General features: G+C 32.9%; 1 protein-coding gene across 1 annotated transcript; it reads left to right on the top strand.

Annotated features, from left to right (window-relative positions):
- Positions 1 to 9550: 9550 nt before the first annotated feature.
- On the top strand, positions 9551 to 11400 carry LOC114170334 (GDSL esterase/lipase At1g71691-like). The gene is made up of 5 exons (XM_028055813.1): positions 9551 to 9806; positions 9930 to 10054; positions 10446 to 10691; positions 10856 to 11108; positions 11216 to 11400. Exons 1-5 carry the CDS (start codon positions 9551 to 9553, stop codon positions 11398 to 11400), a joined length of 1065 nt encoding a protein of 354 aa, XP_027911614.1.
- The last annotated feature ends 5766 nt before the right edge of the window (positions 11401 to 17166 follow it).

The following is a 17166-nucleotide window of genomic DNA, read 5'->3' as shown; positions in this document are numbered from 1 at the left end:
TCTTAAACCCTAGTGTATAAAGCAAACTTACTCATTAGGAGTTCAGGGAATTGACTTTTAATAAGGAAATTTAGGCTCAATCCATTAAGGAATTAGGGTTTGAGTAAATTTGTGGGTTGACATTAGCATATTAATGTAGAGGATGTAAAATTGTAGTTGCATGAAAGCATAGTTGGTGAATTCTAACTTCGGCAATATCAATTCATATCATTTCTAATCTCTTCCATTCACTAAGTGCCTCTAACTTCCAAAGTTCAATTTTAATCATTAATGCAAAATTTAATTTCTTACATGAAACTCAAAATATGAATTCATTCTTTACTTTAAATTAGTCATTAATTACACAATTATTTTAGTATACACAAGTCTCTTGGGAAACGTATCTCGGTCTTACCAATTACTACTTGTGCGACCTGATACACTTGCTGGAGTCCTAACGCAGTATTGGGCCACAAGTGTTGTCCATTGATAGGGAAGATAATGAAGTTGTACATCTCTTCATAACTCAATTTTTTTAAACATAGAGGGATATAATCTTCTGCATTCAAGTTCAAAAACCTGATGGCAGCATGGGATGCCAATTATCATCCACTTTTTGCAACTGCAATCTTAGGTGTCCAGGTTGACAACAAAATTGTCCCCTACCACTGAAAGGTGTGCAACTTCAAATACTTTCCCTCCCTGCACAACTACATAATCATTCATATACATACATAAGCACATTATAATTTTAAATAAATGATATAATAAAAAAAGTCAATATAAATAATTCATACCTTCGGATCCAATATCTAGTTTTTTTGGATTCTTCTTGAAGTTTGCTTTTATTTTAGCACAAATCAACCCTTCGATTTTTTTTACCTTCTCTCTTTTAGATTGCCACCTCTTCATCATGTATATTCGTATATCTTCCAACATTCAGAGAACATGCTTGCTTCTAGCATCGACAAGGACATTATTAAATGTCTTTGTCATGTTGTTTACTACTGTGTCATTCACTGCATTCATTATGAATCTTGATCTGGACCAAAATCTGCGTATTCATAGAGATTAATTAGGATTAGCCAATTTTGATATATAACATTATAAACAAATGTGATATTAATACAAACCTAGGTGGTATAGCAATAAGATACTTGAAAGAATCCTCATTCTCCTTTTTTAATCTCTCATTACCCTTTCCCATGCCATAGGGTGTATCATAGTTGTTGCCTTCCACATTAAGTTCTTCAAGTTTTGACCAACAAACCGTTTTCTGAAATTGGAGTACAAATGTCTCATACAAAATCGTTGCTCTGCACTAGGTAATAATTCATGGATCGCATGCAACAAACCATGTTTACAAAGGAAAATTATTAGCAAATCAGTACTAAACATTGTGATAAACACTGAATATGAAAAAAATATTACATGGAACATTAATACATTTTGTTGATCGAACATAAATGTACATGCCCCACATACTTCAAGTCCGCCTAGATCATCCACTAGGATTTCCAAAAACCATTTCTAAGTCTCTTTGTTCTCTACTTCCACAATGGCATATGCTAGAGGGAGCATCTAGTCGTTAGCACCCCTCACAACCGTAGTTAGCAACTATGCCTCATATTTCCCTTTCAAGAAGCAACCATCTAACCCTATAAAGGGGCAACAAACCACAAAAGCATCTTTGCATGCCTTGAAACATGTGTAAAACATACTAAATACTGATTTGCCTTACATATCCACTTTCACTTTCACTATGCTACCAGGATTGCATCTTGTAACATCCCATCCGGATATTACGGTTTTAAATAAAATAAAATAGAAATAATACGTCAACGTCATTTATTAAATCTCATTTCCCAAAACGCGAGAAAATTTAAAACTTCATTACATAGTCAAATAAACTAAATCCAAATCATAAACTTGATTAAATCATAAGTATCGCAAAGTGTTTACAAAATTATTCCAAATCATAAAACAATAAAACTTTGAGAAAACTCTTTATCCCAGTCTAGCCTCGCTTTGGCTCTATGCCTCACCAGATCCACATGCAACATCATTTTCTCACGTGTACCGCGCACACGATCATCGCCAAACATAGACAGATAGGGTGAGCTAATCATAAAAACATCAATCATATAAATAAAGCATTTATATGTCAATACAAATATACCAAAGGAATTCCCTCCTTTAATTTCAAGCCACTTGACCGCTACCATGTTAATCGTGTTCTACGTCTTCTAGTGAGTACCTCAAGATGTCTTGTTGCCATACCTATCGGCCACAACCGATAGAGCACATACGGGAAACCATGCTACGGATCATACACCATAACGCTAGGTGGAGTTCCCAAATACAAACATAGTTTGCAACGTCCCAAGACTACCAAACTCGTCAGCTAACTACTGAGGAGGGTAATCTATCTGGACCCATCTGAACTGGCCACAACTAGCACACTCACATCGGCAACACTCGCCAACCTGAGCTCAACTCAAAGGTTCCTCGTATTCATCCGCCATCCTGAGCTCAACTCGAGGGATGCCATTTTGAGCTCAACTCGAGGAATGCCACGTGTTTAACCCTTATCCCGAGCTTAACTCAAGGGATACGTTCCGAGCTCAACTCATGGAACACCAACAACCCACCTTCGAAGCATCATTATAGCCTTGTAGATCACGCACGTCCAGAGTGAAACATCAATACTGCTGCAGTAGAATCGCCTGGCAGGGAACACGTACCGCCAAGCATTGTCGCGTCCAGACCGCCTATCGGGGGATACGTGCCGCCACACGCCAAGCGCCTCTAATGCTATTGTTTCAACAAGTATCGCCTGACGGGACAACCCTTACCGCCAAGCGCGCGCCACACACTTGAATACTCTAGTGGTTTTGTAGCTATCGCCTGGCGGTTAAACACCACTGCCAGGCACTACACCAGTACTTACGCAATATTTGTTTTTAAGCACCCATAACAAGGTAAAAATCAATCCTACTTTTATAAATAAGCATATCCACAATAACGAATAGAGGCTTCCAGAAATCAACATGTCTCACATGCATAATCTCAATTAGATGGCTTCATTATACGCGTTCACAAGTATCACCATATATCATATGCATCAATGCAATTAATATTGACACACATGCCTTCACCAATAACCAATTCTCCACATGTGACTAACCCAAAGGAACATTCAAATTGATAGAGACTTACCACACAACCCAATCATGCTTCGTTAGAAGTTACTAAGAATTATCAAGAGGTTATTCATGCATTTTAAAGACTCCAAAATCAGCAATATTGAGTAACGTATATCTCTAGCTACTGACCACCAAATCAAATCTCCACCGTTTGAAGTGAAGCACCACATGTGATGGACCACCTGTCAAAATTTCACCTAAATCAGACGGTTAACGAACCGAGAAATGCAGTTTTACAAAAACTGCACGAATTAGAAAAATAGTGGTGCCTAGCGCCCAAAATAAGGAGCCTGGCGCCTGGCGGTACAAACCCAGTGCCAGGCGGTTCCTGTTCTGTGAAAATAAGAAAAATAGCGTTTTTCGTGAATCAGAACACCACACAGCTCTGGTATGGCACGTGGCGGCCAATTGGGTGCAGCCCTCAAGCGGTTCCTGCACCTGCGTACCTTACCCCCTTCACAACAACTCTGATTTCCATCCATTTAAGACTCCATAGGATACGATCCCAGTAATTAGGATTATGGTTCGTCCCTAACACTTCCCATTCACGAATTTATTCACATTTTCCCTTAGATTGCTGCCACTATAGAAATTCCTAATTCACTAACCCTAAGATAATATTCCTACTGTTTCATCCAATTTAGCCATCAATTAAATGAATTTCAATGAAGTTTGACATCCTATCACCCCTTAACCATTAAAATTGGCTTTCCCTCCAATTAGAGTCATCCCACAACACTCAGAACACCAAAATCGAACCAAAATTTGGTTCGCGTCGCCTAGCGGCTGTTCATCACCGCCAGGCAGTTCAAGCAAAACCTAGCAACTCGGTTGGTCTGTCACGCGTCGCCTAGCGGGCAAGCTCGTGCCGCCAGGCGGTTCCATCTCTGGAACCCCAAAATGCCCATAAAAAGATGAGTCGCCTGGCGGTGGTTCATCACCCGCCAGGCGATTTCTGGAAAACTCCATAAACATGAAAATCATATGAAATAGGCAGGAATTATGCATACAATTTATCATACAGTTCATGCATTTAATAAAAACACGTAAAATTAGCGTAGTCTAGCTCTCCTAACCTGGTTTCCTTAGCTTATTTTTGGACTCGTTGTGAGTTCCCTCTTGATCACAATGATGTTCCTTTGACTTTATCTCAATGCAGCTCCTTGCTTCCCTCAATCCTCACCTTACACTCTCAATTTTTCGTATACCTATGGCTATGCAACAATAATAGTCCCTAAACCACTCTTTCTTTCTCTTAATTGGTCACTAATTGTGGTCTTAATGAGAGGTAAATGGTATAAAACGAAAATACCATTAAACTTGAGTTTAATTGTCATTCATAGGCAATTCTATGATGGTTTTCCAACCCCCTTGGCTGCAAGGGTTTCCTTGCCCTTTCACCTTCATGCCAAAGGAAATTTTGGCAAAAAGAAAGTTTAATTTGGGTTCACCGAGGTTCAAACCCATACCATGCCAAATGTCAAATCAATGCATAACCACTCAACCAATTCATATTTCTTGATAATTTATATAATTCTATGATTATATTATCACTCATCATGATCCAGCACATATTTAAAATAATAATAAATTAAATAGCACATAAATAGCATACATAGGACTTGAACCTAAAACCTCTCACATAATTAAGTACTCTCAACCATTTGAGCTAATACTTTTTCCACGTCATATCAATCAATATTAAATGTCATAAAGGCTCCCACTACCCGCATTTATTAATTAATTAATTATTTAATTAATTAAATTTCACAGGTCTTACACATCTCAAAATTTCATATGCATAGTCATGTATTCTTCGAAATTGTTCTTTAAATGACCCTTCCTCTTGGTCTAAAGCTAAGGACTTTGCCCTACGAGCCATAGCCATTGAGATACTTGTATTCCACTTCCTCAACCCCTTCTCTCACACACCTTCTTACTAAGCCATTTTGTGCTCATAATCTTCAGTTTGAACTCCCTAAATCAAATATGCCTATCAACCATTTTCCTTAACTTCCATGTCTTGCGTAAAGGGAAATATGCAGCCTATGCCGACCATTCACATTTTCCTTGTGCCCCTATACATTTCACTTTCACTCTTTGTTTATCATTTTTAACCCATCTAATATTTCTACCAGAATGAACTGCATAAGTAGTTATAGCTTGTTTCAAGTGTTCCTTATCTATGAAATTTGTGCCTACGTCCCACTTATAGTCAGCCATGGATTTTGGCATGAAAAATGTCCCAAATGGACCATAGTTGCCCCTTCATCACCTAAAATGTCATCACCACAGCCTTCATCACCACTTTCCTCAAGGCTAACCAACTCATCTGTCCTGTTGTCTCCCTATTAGAAGCTTCATAACTTCGATCTTCCTCATCCTCACCATCTTCCCCTTCCTCGCTTTCTTCCTCTTTCTTAGTCTGTTCCTCTTGCTCAGAATCTTGCTCATTATGCAACTGACATTGCACCTCCAAACTCCTTTCAAACAAATTTTGATCACCATTGTGCAAACTAATTTGGACATCAACAAGTCCCTCAACATCTACTTCTGGTGATCTTTCACATCCCTTAACAGAATTTGGATCAGGCAAATTTTTCTTATTGATGTACTTCATCGCTCGCCTTATGCTGAACCTCATCTTGAACTCCTTCGTCACCCTTCACATTAGTTTTGTTAACTTGAGGCAAATGATTCCTCGTGTGAGATTGCACCTCACATTCACTTAAACCATCATCCCCCATTTGCACTTCAACCTCAAAGTAACCAAAACCAACCTCAACCTCAACCTCAGATTCATGCCTATCATCTTGAACCTTCTCATTAACCTCCTCATTAACCTCCTCTTGAACCTCCTAATTAATCTTGTCCACCTCATCTTGAACCTTCTTGTCATTATCATTGATATGACTGCTCTCTCCACTCTCTAAGTCATCCCACACTAATAACACAGTTTATCTTCTAAATCATTTTCCACCACTTTTGCTTCAGAAATACCATGCACAAAAAACATGTGAATTTGACCATAGTGTTTGGCAACATGCATCATGTTTATTGCACCTTTGTCATCAACCAACATGTACATGGCATTCTCAATTGCATACCATAATTCCTTAACATTAACATAGCCCATTTCCCTTATTTCCCCTATGACCTCAAAATAAATCCACATGTCTGGGACATAGGCCCAAACAATGGTTTCCCCACCAATGTAATTAACTAGGCCATGTTGTTTAAAAATTCCACCATGGTGGACCACAACTTCAAAACTTTCATCAAAGATATAACACCACTATTCAAATACGTCATAGACCTATCTGGCATATATGAAAAAAAAATGTAAAGAAAGGTCCACTAACACATTCAATATCACATAAAAAACACATAGGGACCACAACTTTGAAAGAAATAAAATCGACAAAGCACGCACACTACCCCAATCCACTTACAAAGACTATCACTAAATTAGGGAAAAGGAGTGGGACACACCAAGGGAAAGGAGAATGACATACAATAGCATAGAATAACACCACAAAATCACAATCACACAATCACAAGCTCAATCGAAAATAATATAAATGCAATCGCAAATAAGAAAAATGCATTCGCAAATAGGACATAAAAATTCGTAAACCTAACCTCTCTTGATGAATCACTGATGATCCCAATAGTAATGGCACACCCAATCGCGATCTGAAGTTTTCTTACTTTTGCCCAAATTCGAACAAACCTAAATCCCCAATTTTCTAACTAAGACCCCAACCCGTGTTTTTGGTTTAATCTGCCTGTGTTGTTTTTATTTTATTTTTTTAATTTTCCTCCTATTCATTTATTTTAAGAGAAAATATGTTTAAACATGAGATTAAACATCTCACTAAAAACAAAACAGTGCCACGTAGGATTACTAATGGAACATGTAGCACATAAATGCCAACTATATCGTGAAACATTACCATTTTAAACGGTGTTACCCAATTAGGACCTAATTGAATCAAATTGACAAAAAATAGGACCTATTTGAGCACAAAATGAAAATTAGGACCAAAAAGATATTTTTACCTTGTCTATTCTTTACATATATCTTTGGATGGGGTGGGTTGAGAGGCAAAGAAAGGAAGGAAGGAGGGAAAAGATTGTTTGGATATAGGAAAAATGAATGAAAAGTGAGTGAAAGTTATCTATGTGATATGATTTTTTTGATAAGTATAAATGAGAAAAAATAATTAAATGTTTAATTTAATTATTGACTAAAATGTTATAAGATATATATTAAGGTTAGTTTTTAAAATAAATAAATATATATATATATATATATATATATATATATATATATATGGTATTAAATTTAAGTTGCTTATAATATTCTAAAGGTGAAAACACTAATATATGATAATATATAATGTTATCATTTGAGGCATAAGTTCACGCTATATTTAAAAAGCTTTGTAAAAAGAGTGATAAATATGTTCATATAATTATGTTTTATATAAATAGAACCACAAGTGCAAAATCAAAAACACACTATGTTTTTTGGCCTTGACCAAAATCAAATCAAATAGAATACATTTTTGTTTTATAAAACAAACATTAATCATGTTAAGTATGTCTCGTTACATAAAATTTAAATAGCATATCTTCTCTTTCTTCTTTTAGGTTGTGTTCTTTTGAATGGATGGATTTGAGGAAGAGTTGAGGATGAATTTGGATAGATTTGAGTGGATGAATATGTGTGTTTTTTTAGGTGAATTTAGAAGGTAAAGTAAGTAAATTTGAAGATGAATTTTGTGAGAGTTAGTGAATGATTTGAATGATGTGATAGATAAAAAAATTACAATAGATAAAATTTGAAAATTACCTAACTACCCTTCTAATAAAAATAAAATTAAAGAATTTTTAAATAAGTTAAAAATATTAAATTTTAATAATATTTTTATTATTATTAATTATTACCTATAGCAAATATTTATTATTATCAATTGTTATATATATATACATATATATATATATATATTATAAATTATTATTATATTATATACATTATTATTATTATGAAATAAATAATAATAATAATTAGTAATAATAATAATATATAATAATTTATAAAGATATTGTATTATTACAATAGTATTAATTATATATGGTAAATAAAGTTATAATGGTATTAATATAGGAAAATGACACACGGATAAAATTGTAAAGTGTACTTTCATCCACCTAAATCTTCTCTGTAGCGAGGGGATACAATTTTAAACTATTTTTATAAATATGTGCTTTTACGTTAGTGTATTTTTTATTGAAAAGGAACATGAATGTAATTATAAATTCATCGTTGCAAATCAACAGATTTAAACAATTAGCTTAAACTGACATACGCTTAACTTCTAAAGTAAATAAATGGATCCATTCAAAAACCAATAGTAAATCTACATGTCTTTATATACATATATATATATATATATATATATATTATAAGGACTTAAGAAATAGTTTAAAAGTAAAGGTGGTTCTAAAGATGAACTTGATTATTTTATTCATAAAAAGTTCAATTATAAGTAGATATTTTATAAAAATCATTATCTTTATGAAAACCTTTTTCTAAAGTTTCTTTTTCATGTTTTTAACCTTTTTAGCACATCTTTCATATAAGCTACAATTTTTTATTGTTGTTGTATAGAGAGTTTTATGTGCCTTAAAAATAGAGAGCACATATGGAAATGTAATTAAAGGACATACTATTATAATACCTGTTGTAAATATCACGTATAAGGATTTGGTACGCCAAGTACTTAATTTGTAAATACAGTTTTGTTTGCTGATAAAAAATATATATAAAAAGTTAGTTTTTTTTTTAAAAAAAAGGTGCATAAAAAAATATTAGGAGAAACATAAATTTAAGAAAATAATGATTAACTAAAGACATATTTCACTTAATATTAATTGTTATTAGATAAAAAAATAATTTAAAATGGACAAATTTTAAAATGAAAAAAATACTATAGATGAATTTGATTGAATCGAATTATTCTATATCTAGCTACCTTCTAACTAATATAGGAGCTATATTTATACAAAAGAAAAATGAGAAATATAACTTTTAAAATTAAGAAAAAAAAAAGAGGGATGGAACTGAAGAGAGATGAAAAAGGAAAATTAAAGAAGAACTGGCTAGCCTTTACCAAATTTGAAAAAGAATAACAAAAAATCTATTTAGGGCACAAAACAGGAGTTAGACAATGAAGCATGCTGAGAGATAACTACACACATTTGAGTTGTACTTTTCATTATCAAATAGTAATGCTTACCATATAAACTATTATTTAAGAAATTATTTGGATTCTTGAATTACTCCAAAAGAAAACAAAATGGAAATAAGCTTAAGAAAGCTCTGGGTTATTTCCATACTCATAATCCAGCAATTTGCATTCTTGGCTGATGCCTCGCATTCTAGAAAGAAGATTGTTCCAGCTCTTTACGTTTTCGGTGATTCAACCGTAGACGCCGGAAACAACAACAATCTCAAGACACTTGCCAAGGCAAATAAATTTCCCTATGGGATTGACTTCAATAATTGTTCCACAGGAAGGTTTAGCAATGGCAAAACAATTGCTGATATTATTGGTAACTTTTCCACCTTTCTTCTGGAACATTGTCTTTGTCTCTATTTATTTGAGGTTTTGTGTTTCCATGTAAACATGAAAAACAATATTACCAGGAATTTTATGCATGTATTGTCTTTTGTAGCCATTAGATTGGGTTTGCCAATGCCGCCTCCATACTTGGGTGTGCCCAAGTCTCAAAGACATCAAGTAGTCACTGGACTTAACTATGCATCAGGCTCATGTGGAATATTGAATTCAACCAGATCAGTAAGATTCAAAATAAAAAATAAAAGGATTCAATATATTTTTTTGTCTTCAAAATATTTTTAAAAAATATGTTTCGGCCTTAAAAGTTGTATATGTCATCTCTATGTTTAATGAAAGCTATGTAAAATCCTTCCAGCAAAGGATACATGGAAGTTATATTGTAGTCCACTATGGAACTCCATTTATCATATGATAAACAATTTAAGTGTTGTTTATTGGAAATATTTTTTACATAACTTTCATAAAATACATGAACAAAATAGATATATGTTTATTTTATAAAGCAATATAATTTTTAAAAATGGTTTCAAGGATAAATAATATATTTAACCGATAAATAAAAATTTTCCTTTCAATTTATTTCTCATGATATTTTTATTTTGTGATGAAGGGAGATTGTTTATCTTTAGATAAACAAATTGAATACTTCACCTTAAGTGTGGACAACGATCTTCCAAGAAGCATACATAGCAAAACAAAACTAAGGCATTACTTAGCCAATTCCATATACCTCTTATCAATTGGATCTAATGATTACATGTTGAATTATTTCAAGTACCCAAATGAAAACAATAACAAATTAAATCCAGAAAAATATGCAGATTACCTACTTGAGCAATTGACTTCACGTATCAAGGTAATCTTTTAATAAATGTTTAGAATTCTACTTTGATTTCTCACATGTAGTAATTGTTATATTTTAATGTCAGCTTTGAAATAAGTATTTTACATATCATAACTATTTATTTTTTCTCAAAGAATATGAAAAATGTGTTTCCTTCGTTTTTTATTTTTCCCTAGAGAATTTATGACCTTGGAGCTCGAAAGTTTGTGGTAAGTAGAATTGGTCAAATTGGATGCACACCAACAGTTAGTATAAGGACACCATATTCCCAAAAATGCAATGAAGATATGAATCAAAAGGTGAAACCCTACTCAGATAAACTTCCTGGGAAGCTACAAGAGCTGCAAACCCAACTCCCACATTCATTATTCGTTAATTTGGATAATTACAACTTCGCCCAGAAAATAAGAAATTCCCCTGAAAAATTTGGTAAACGTCTAACATTAATCTCTTGAAAAAAATGACTCAAGAAGTTCGCGAGTTTTTTGCATTCCTCTATGATCATAACTGATACTTTTTTTTTATTATACTTTCAGGGTTCAAAAATATTTTTGACTCGTGTGTCCAAGGAGGGAAGCCTTGTGCAAACCGGAATGAATATTATTTTTTTGACTTTGCTCACCCAACTGAAGCTACAAATAAAATACATGCAAATGAGTGTTTTAGTGGAACTCAATTATGTCTTCCTTACAATATTCAAAAATTGATTCACGCTCATTAAACTATTTGTACCATGTTCTTATAGAAATATATCATTATAAATTTTTGTTTATTATTTATTTTTCACGTTCTCTTGATGTATGATAAAGATGTTATACTTTGCTTAACTGCTTTATGTTTCTAAATCACTAGTGAAAACTGAGTAATTTACATTATATGATTTACACGTGAGAGAAGAAAAAGAAAAAGAAAATAGTGGGAGAAGGTGTTGAGATGGATAAGGATCAAGAATTTTAGAAAGTGGAGGATGATGAATAAATATGGAAGGTGGGTAAATTAACCAAACAATCACTCTACCAAGCAATTGCGAAATAAAGATTAATGTTTTTTCCTTTCAAAAGAAGGTGGATTAACTTAATACTACACATGTTTAACTATTTGTGTAGACGCTTGCAATGGATAGAACTCTAACTTTACAAAATTAGGCACACAAAAATGTAAACAAAAGTGATTCAAATAAAGATATAGGTGGTACACTTAATGTAATTGTTGAAAGGAGGAGAAAAGGAAAAATGGATGGCATACATTCGTACTAGGATAAGATGTTTATCAAAGAAGAAAATCATATAAAAGAAATGAAATAGAAGTAAAATATTGTAAAGTGGAAATCAAGTTTTTTACTCATAAGATAATAAGAACTACCTAACCCAAACACTTGGTGGTATGAGAGTTGAATGAAGATATGAATTATGTATTCGAGAATTTATATTTTGAATTGTAATATTTTTAAACATCAATATTTTTTTCAGCAAAAAAAAAATATATGAAAAAAAATATATATTAAAAATATATCAAGTTTTAAACATCAATAGGGTTTTCCCAACCCATATACAAAAAAAAAAATACAAGGAAGGAAGTAAAAAGAAAAAATCTACCTCTAAGAGCAATGCCTTCCCATATTGGTTGCTCACAAAATTACATTAATATAACAAAAGAAAAAAAAATAGGAGAGATCAGATAGAAACCTCATATACCAATTTTATTGTCATTTTGGTTCCTATAGAAATCATCAGCAAAAAGACTTCGCAACAATATTTAAAACCAAAAAAAGCCAAAACAACCCGTCTCTACAAAAATTTTCCTACTACCTTGGTAGGTTCCTACCATACTAATTCCAAAATGATCTTCAGAAACACAAGCACAATATATAGGTAGTATTTCACTCTAAATCCTTTGTAACAAAGAACAATGTAGTCCTGTCCCCACCCCATCAGTTAATATATTAGTCTACTAATATAGGGATGAGAAAAGAGCCTTCTAACAACCTAACCAAAAAAACTAATTTACCAAACAGACATAAGTTGTAGACACATGGTTGGACACAAACACCAATAAAAGTATGAAACATTTGTAATAGGATTTTTATACACTATTGACGACCATGTTTTGAGTTAGATTCAAGTGAACACTTCGTCACCATCAATTATTGCATTCTTGAAAATGAAATTGTTTCTTTGATTCCAAATACATTCCAAATATTTTTGTAAACATGAAGATTGGCTTAATAAAAATATTGTTAAGGTTCATAAACTGTATGATATTTCAAAATCTTTTTTCTTGATCAGTTTGTAAGTCTTCAATGTGTCTATCTTTAGAGCATTTGGTGGTTTAGACTATTTATTCTACATCTAATGATAACTTCTTTCATTTTTCATATGAGAGTTCATCTACTTGACACTTTGAGCTTAGTTGTGAAGTAGTATTAACATGACTTCCCTATTAGTTGTAATAGTTGTAATGATAGAAAAAAAATGTTAGTTAAGTAAGAGGGAAGCTTTGAGTTGTAATATTTGTTTCATGGTGAATTATTTTTGTGGATGTAGATTAAAGTGTGTTAATACTTTAATTGAACCATATTAATCTTTTATGTATATCTTCCATTATTATCCATTGTTAACTAAGAACATAGGAATCAACTATCTCACCTAAACACTTTGTGGCATGGTAATTGAATTTAGATACAATTTATGTATAAAAAGGTTATGTTTTGAATTGTGTGATTTGTAAACACTAAAAATTGTAATTTGAAATCCAATACCTAAAAATATATAATCCATAACAACTACATAATAAAAAAAAGTCGTTATATTTATGTATATTTAATGCACAACTTTAGCAACACAGCCTTAAAAGAAATATTATAAGGAAATCTTGATAGGTGTAACTTTCATGACAACAAAAATAAGAATTATCTTATAATATACAAGGTCTTTGAACTACTGCGAGCTTCGATTTGTTCTTTGTTTTCATGTAAATATTCTTCATTGTTAAAAAATATGGTTTTTAGGTCGGTTAAATTGTCAATGTAGATAAAGTCAACTTAAGTCAATTCATTCATGACAATTCATCTAGTATGGAATTAATGATTTATAGCCTTTCTTAGTTTTCTCTCGAGGAGAGGGTATCAAATGCACATTGGGCATGAATTGAAGGGAAAAATGATAAGTGTTCGATATGAGATAATTTTCAAATGAATTTGACACTTATCTTGTTTTGATTTTATTGAATTTTTGTAAATGACCCTAGTTTAACTTGTTTTGTAACTTTTGATACCAAGAAAGAGTCAAAGTGGAAAAGTGAAGAAATTAGATGAATTTGAAGCAATTATGTGAAAAACTAACATTGATGCAACTAAGCGACAAAGTTGAAGCTTGAGCCAAAAAAGCAAAACCATTGCAAAGGGAAACCTCAAACACTGAACCTAAGTCTAAGCCATGAAGACTCCTTCTCTAGGAAGTTATTTCATGAGTTGTAGCACCAGAGCATGAGGCTTGAGCCACTAAGGAAACCAAACTAAGAAGGAAGCCTCTGCAGCTAAAGGCACAAGTGTACTATTGAGCACTACCCTAGAAAATTTATAAAAATAGATTGGCACCCCTATTTAGACAAACTTTTTTAGGGGTTCTTTTGAGAGATATTTATAGAGATTTTGTAGACACTTACCTATGTACTTGGTGAACATTATTAGAGGGCATAAAAGAGGATGATTCTTCAATATCTTGTATTCTCTTCATCTATTATGAGGAGTTAAACCTCTCTAAGTGTTGAAGCAAAGATTTAACCTTTGGAACTCTCTTGTATTGGTACTGTTGCATTTATCAAAATATGCTTTTATTACATGTTTGTGAATTAGTTAATGCTTATTGTTAGATGAACTGATATCTCATCTTATTTCACTTGCTTGGGATTGAGTGGGAACTAGTTCCAAGTTATGGTCCAACTAATTCTCCTCTTGCTTTTAAATTCTAAGAATAGATCTAAGACTCTATTTGGTTATAAAGTCTTAATCTTAATGCAGATGATTCATTCAAGCAGTCATTAAGGAATCATACTGAAGTTTGATGATTCTAGGCTCTAAGTGTCAAGGATAGACCTAGAGTTACATTCAAAGAGAACTCCTAAGACATGAATGTTTGCATCTTTGTAAATAATGATTGCATCAGTACAAGAGAGGAACAAAGTAGCGAAATCAAGCTTTAACACGTCTTCATTATCCTAAGGTTAACCTTTAACTCAAAATTGTTTCAACATATGTTTATTTCTCTACTTCCATAATAATTTTACATCAAACATATTTTCACTCTTTTTGTACAATTCAATTACTGTTTTATTCAAATCAAACTAGTTTGAACTCTGTGTATTCTACCAAATCCCTTGTACTACAAACTACCTAGTATACTTGCTGGAAAATATTAATTGCATTGGAGTATCAACAAAACACTAACCATTTTGTATCTCTTCCCACTATGTTGATAAAAAAAATGTTCCAACTATTCTTATCATAGAGGGTAGAGAATCACATCACATCTATTCTCAAGGTATTAAACACAAATATTATTACTTATTTATAACTATAATAATAATTATTCATCAATACCAAGTTGATCTTTAAAATATCTTTATAGATATGCAAACTAAATATTTTCAAATATAAAAATTAACCAACAAAAAATACTAAGTCTTATAAATGTCATCTCAACCTTATAAAAATATTTATAATTTAATAAAATGTAATATAAGTATAACTTAGTACTGATTTATTACCCCACAAGAAAATAATGTATTGCAACAAAATAATCTAAGTTAACCCTTCGCTACTCCTTCCCAAAATCATTTTGTGAGGGATTAACTAGGGATTTGGTAGACAGATTTTGTCGCCTAAACTGTCCCAAACAAACTGAATTAATCACCCTTTACTAATGCAGTATAAGGATCAACTCAGGTCAGTCCAAGGATGGAGTCAATGCAATGAGTGGATTGAATGCTAAATACATGTTTTTGGGAGATTTTTAAAAGCATAAAAGATAGACAAAGAAATTAAAACGAATGCATTTGTAAAGCGATGAATTAATGAAACTAACTCATAAAAAAAATATGCTAGACTCTTAAAAGTAGAATAAATGAGAATGTATGTAGCCATGAAACCAATGCAAGGATAACAAGTAGAAGAAATGACAACATTTGAAAGAGATAACAAAAATTGGCCTAGCTAGTGTCTAAAAATCAATAACAAAGTGATCACTAAGAAAAAGGGAAACAAAACCAAAATTGATGTCTACGTACTCCACTAGCTAGTGCCCCCTTTTAATTTAGAACTTGATTTGGCATATCACAAGAGCATGAAACCAATAAAACAGTGATTGAACCAAGCCATATGGAGCCAAAAACAGAGCTGCAATGTATATCATGGAAAGCTTAAACAGTAACTATAAATTAAACCTAATAAAAAAATGCAGAGTAACTTTAAACTAGGATGTATTCAACCAAGATGGATGGTCTGTGGATAACAGAGAATGAAGTGCAGAACAAAATGAAAATATAAAATCAGAAGCTAAGTGTAAAATGCAAGCTGGAAATATTCATTGAAGACATAAAACTTCCACAACAGATTGAATTGACAAGAACATTCATCATGGGTTTCAACTTACATAGTCTTGGAATCAAAATAACAACTGAATAGCAAACTAAAATAAAACTCACAATCCATATCACAATGCAAAGTGTTCAGCAATTCATCTTCGAGGACCTTGAAGAGAAAAGTTTTTCAGAGAATCCAGAATGATGGTGTTGTCTAAGAGCTAGCAAAAGAAAACTGCACACCAATGGTCCCAAAAAAACTCCATCGTTCTCTCTATCCCCTCTTTTTCCAATTCCAGCCCCCTCCCCTCTACACCAAATTGCCTCTCCAAATTCCCAACAACATTCTGTCCAAAAGCTGCCAAAAGCTGATCCTGCTTTTTCAGTGTGTGTGCTGCCAGTCCAAACAGAATTTTCTTCTGTTTTGTCTGCTGATGTGGCAATGATGGCCAACCCTAGATCAGCTCCCTTTTTGGGCTATTCCATGTGCAGAGAAGAAGCCCATTAGGTGAAGAAAGGGTCTGCTTCAAGGCTTTGCTAAATGCACCAAATTTTCAACGAAAACATGAGGTGGTTTTTGCCTTTGTAACTGTTGCCATCTTCCAGAGTAAACTGCATCTCGCACAAAATTCCAAAAATTGCGTTCTACCACTTCAATTAAAGCTCTTTGAGTGTAGAATCCAACGCAACAAGAACCAACTCATTTGGACACCTGTAGAGAAAGTTATGATCAAAACAAGCAGCAAAGGTCAGTGCTGAAAAATCAGCGTTTTTCTGCCAGCGCCTAGCGGAATAAAGATAGCGCCAGGCGGGAATGTGACAGTGGAAAATGATCCTTTAAGATGCGCCGGGCGGTGATAAATACCGCCAGGCGATACTGCAGCTTTTGAAGACAACTTTAAAATATCAC

The sequence above is a fragment of the Vigna unguiculata genome, chromosome 11, assembly GCF_004118075.2.
Source record: "Vigna unguiculata cultivar IT97K-499-35 chromosome 11, ASM411807v1, whole genome shotgun sequence".
Taxonomy (NCBI): domain Eukaryota; kingdom Viridiplantae; phylum Streptophyta; class Magnoliopsida; order Fabales; family Fabaceae; genus Vigna; species Vigna unguiculata.
Note: the sequence above shows the minus strand (reverse complement) of the source record. Positions and strands in the feature narration are given on the sequence as shown.

What these genes read in the sequence shown, in the direction of transcription:
- LOC114170334 (XM_028055813.1), top strand. Translation starts at nt 9,551, where the DNA reads ATGGAAATAAGCTTAAGAAAGCTCTGGGTTATTTCCATACTCATAATC. An exon ending in AACAATTGCTGATATTATTG is followed by an intron (nt 9,807 to 9,929) that starts GTAACTTTTCCA and finishes TGTCTTTTGTAG; the next exon opens with CCATTAGATTGGGTTTGCCA. An exon ending in AAATTCCCCTGAAAAATTTG is followed by an intron (nt 11,109 to 11,215) that starts GTAAACGTCTAA and finishes TTATACTTTCAG; the next exon opens with GGTTCAAAAATATTTTTGAC.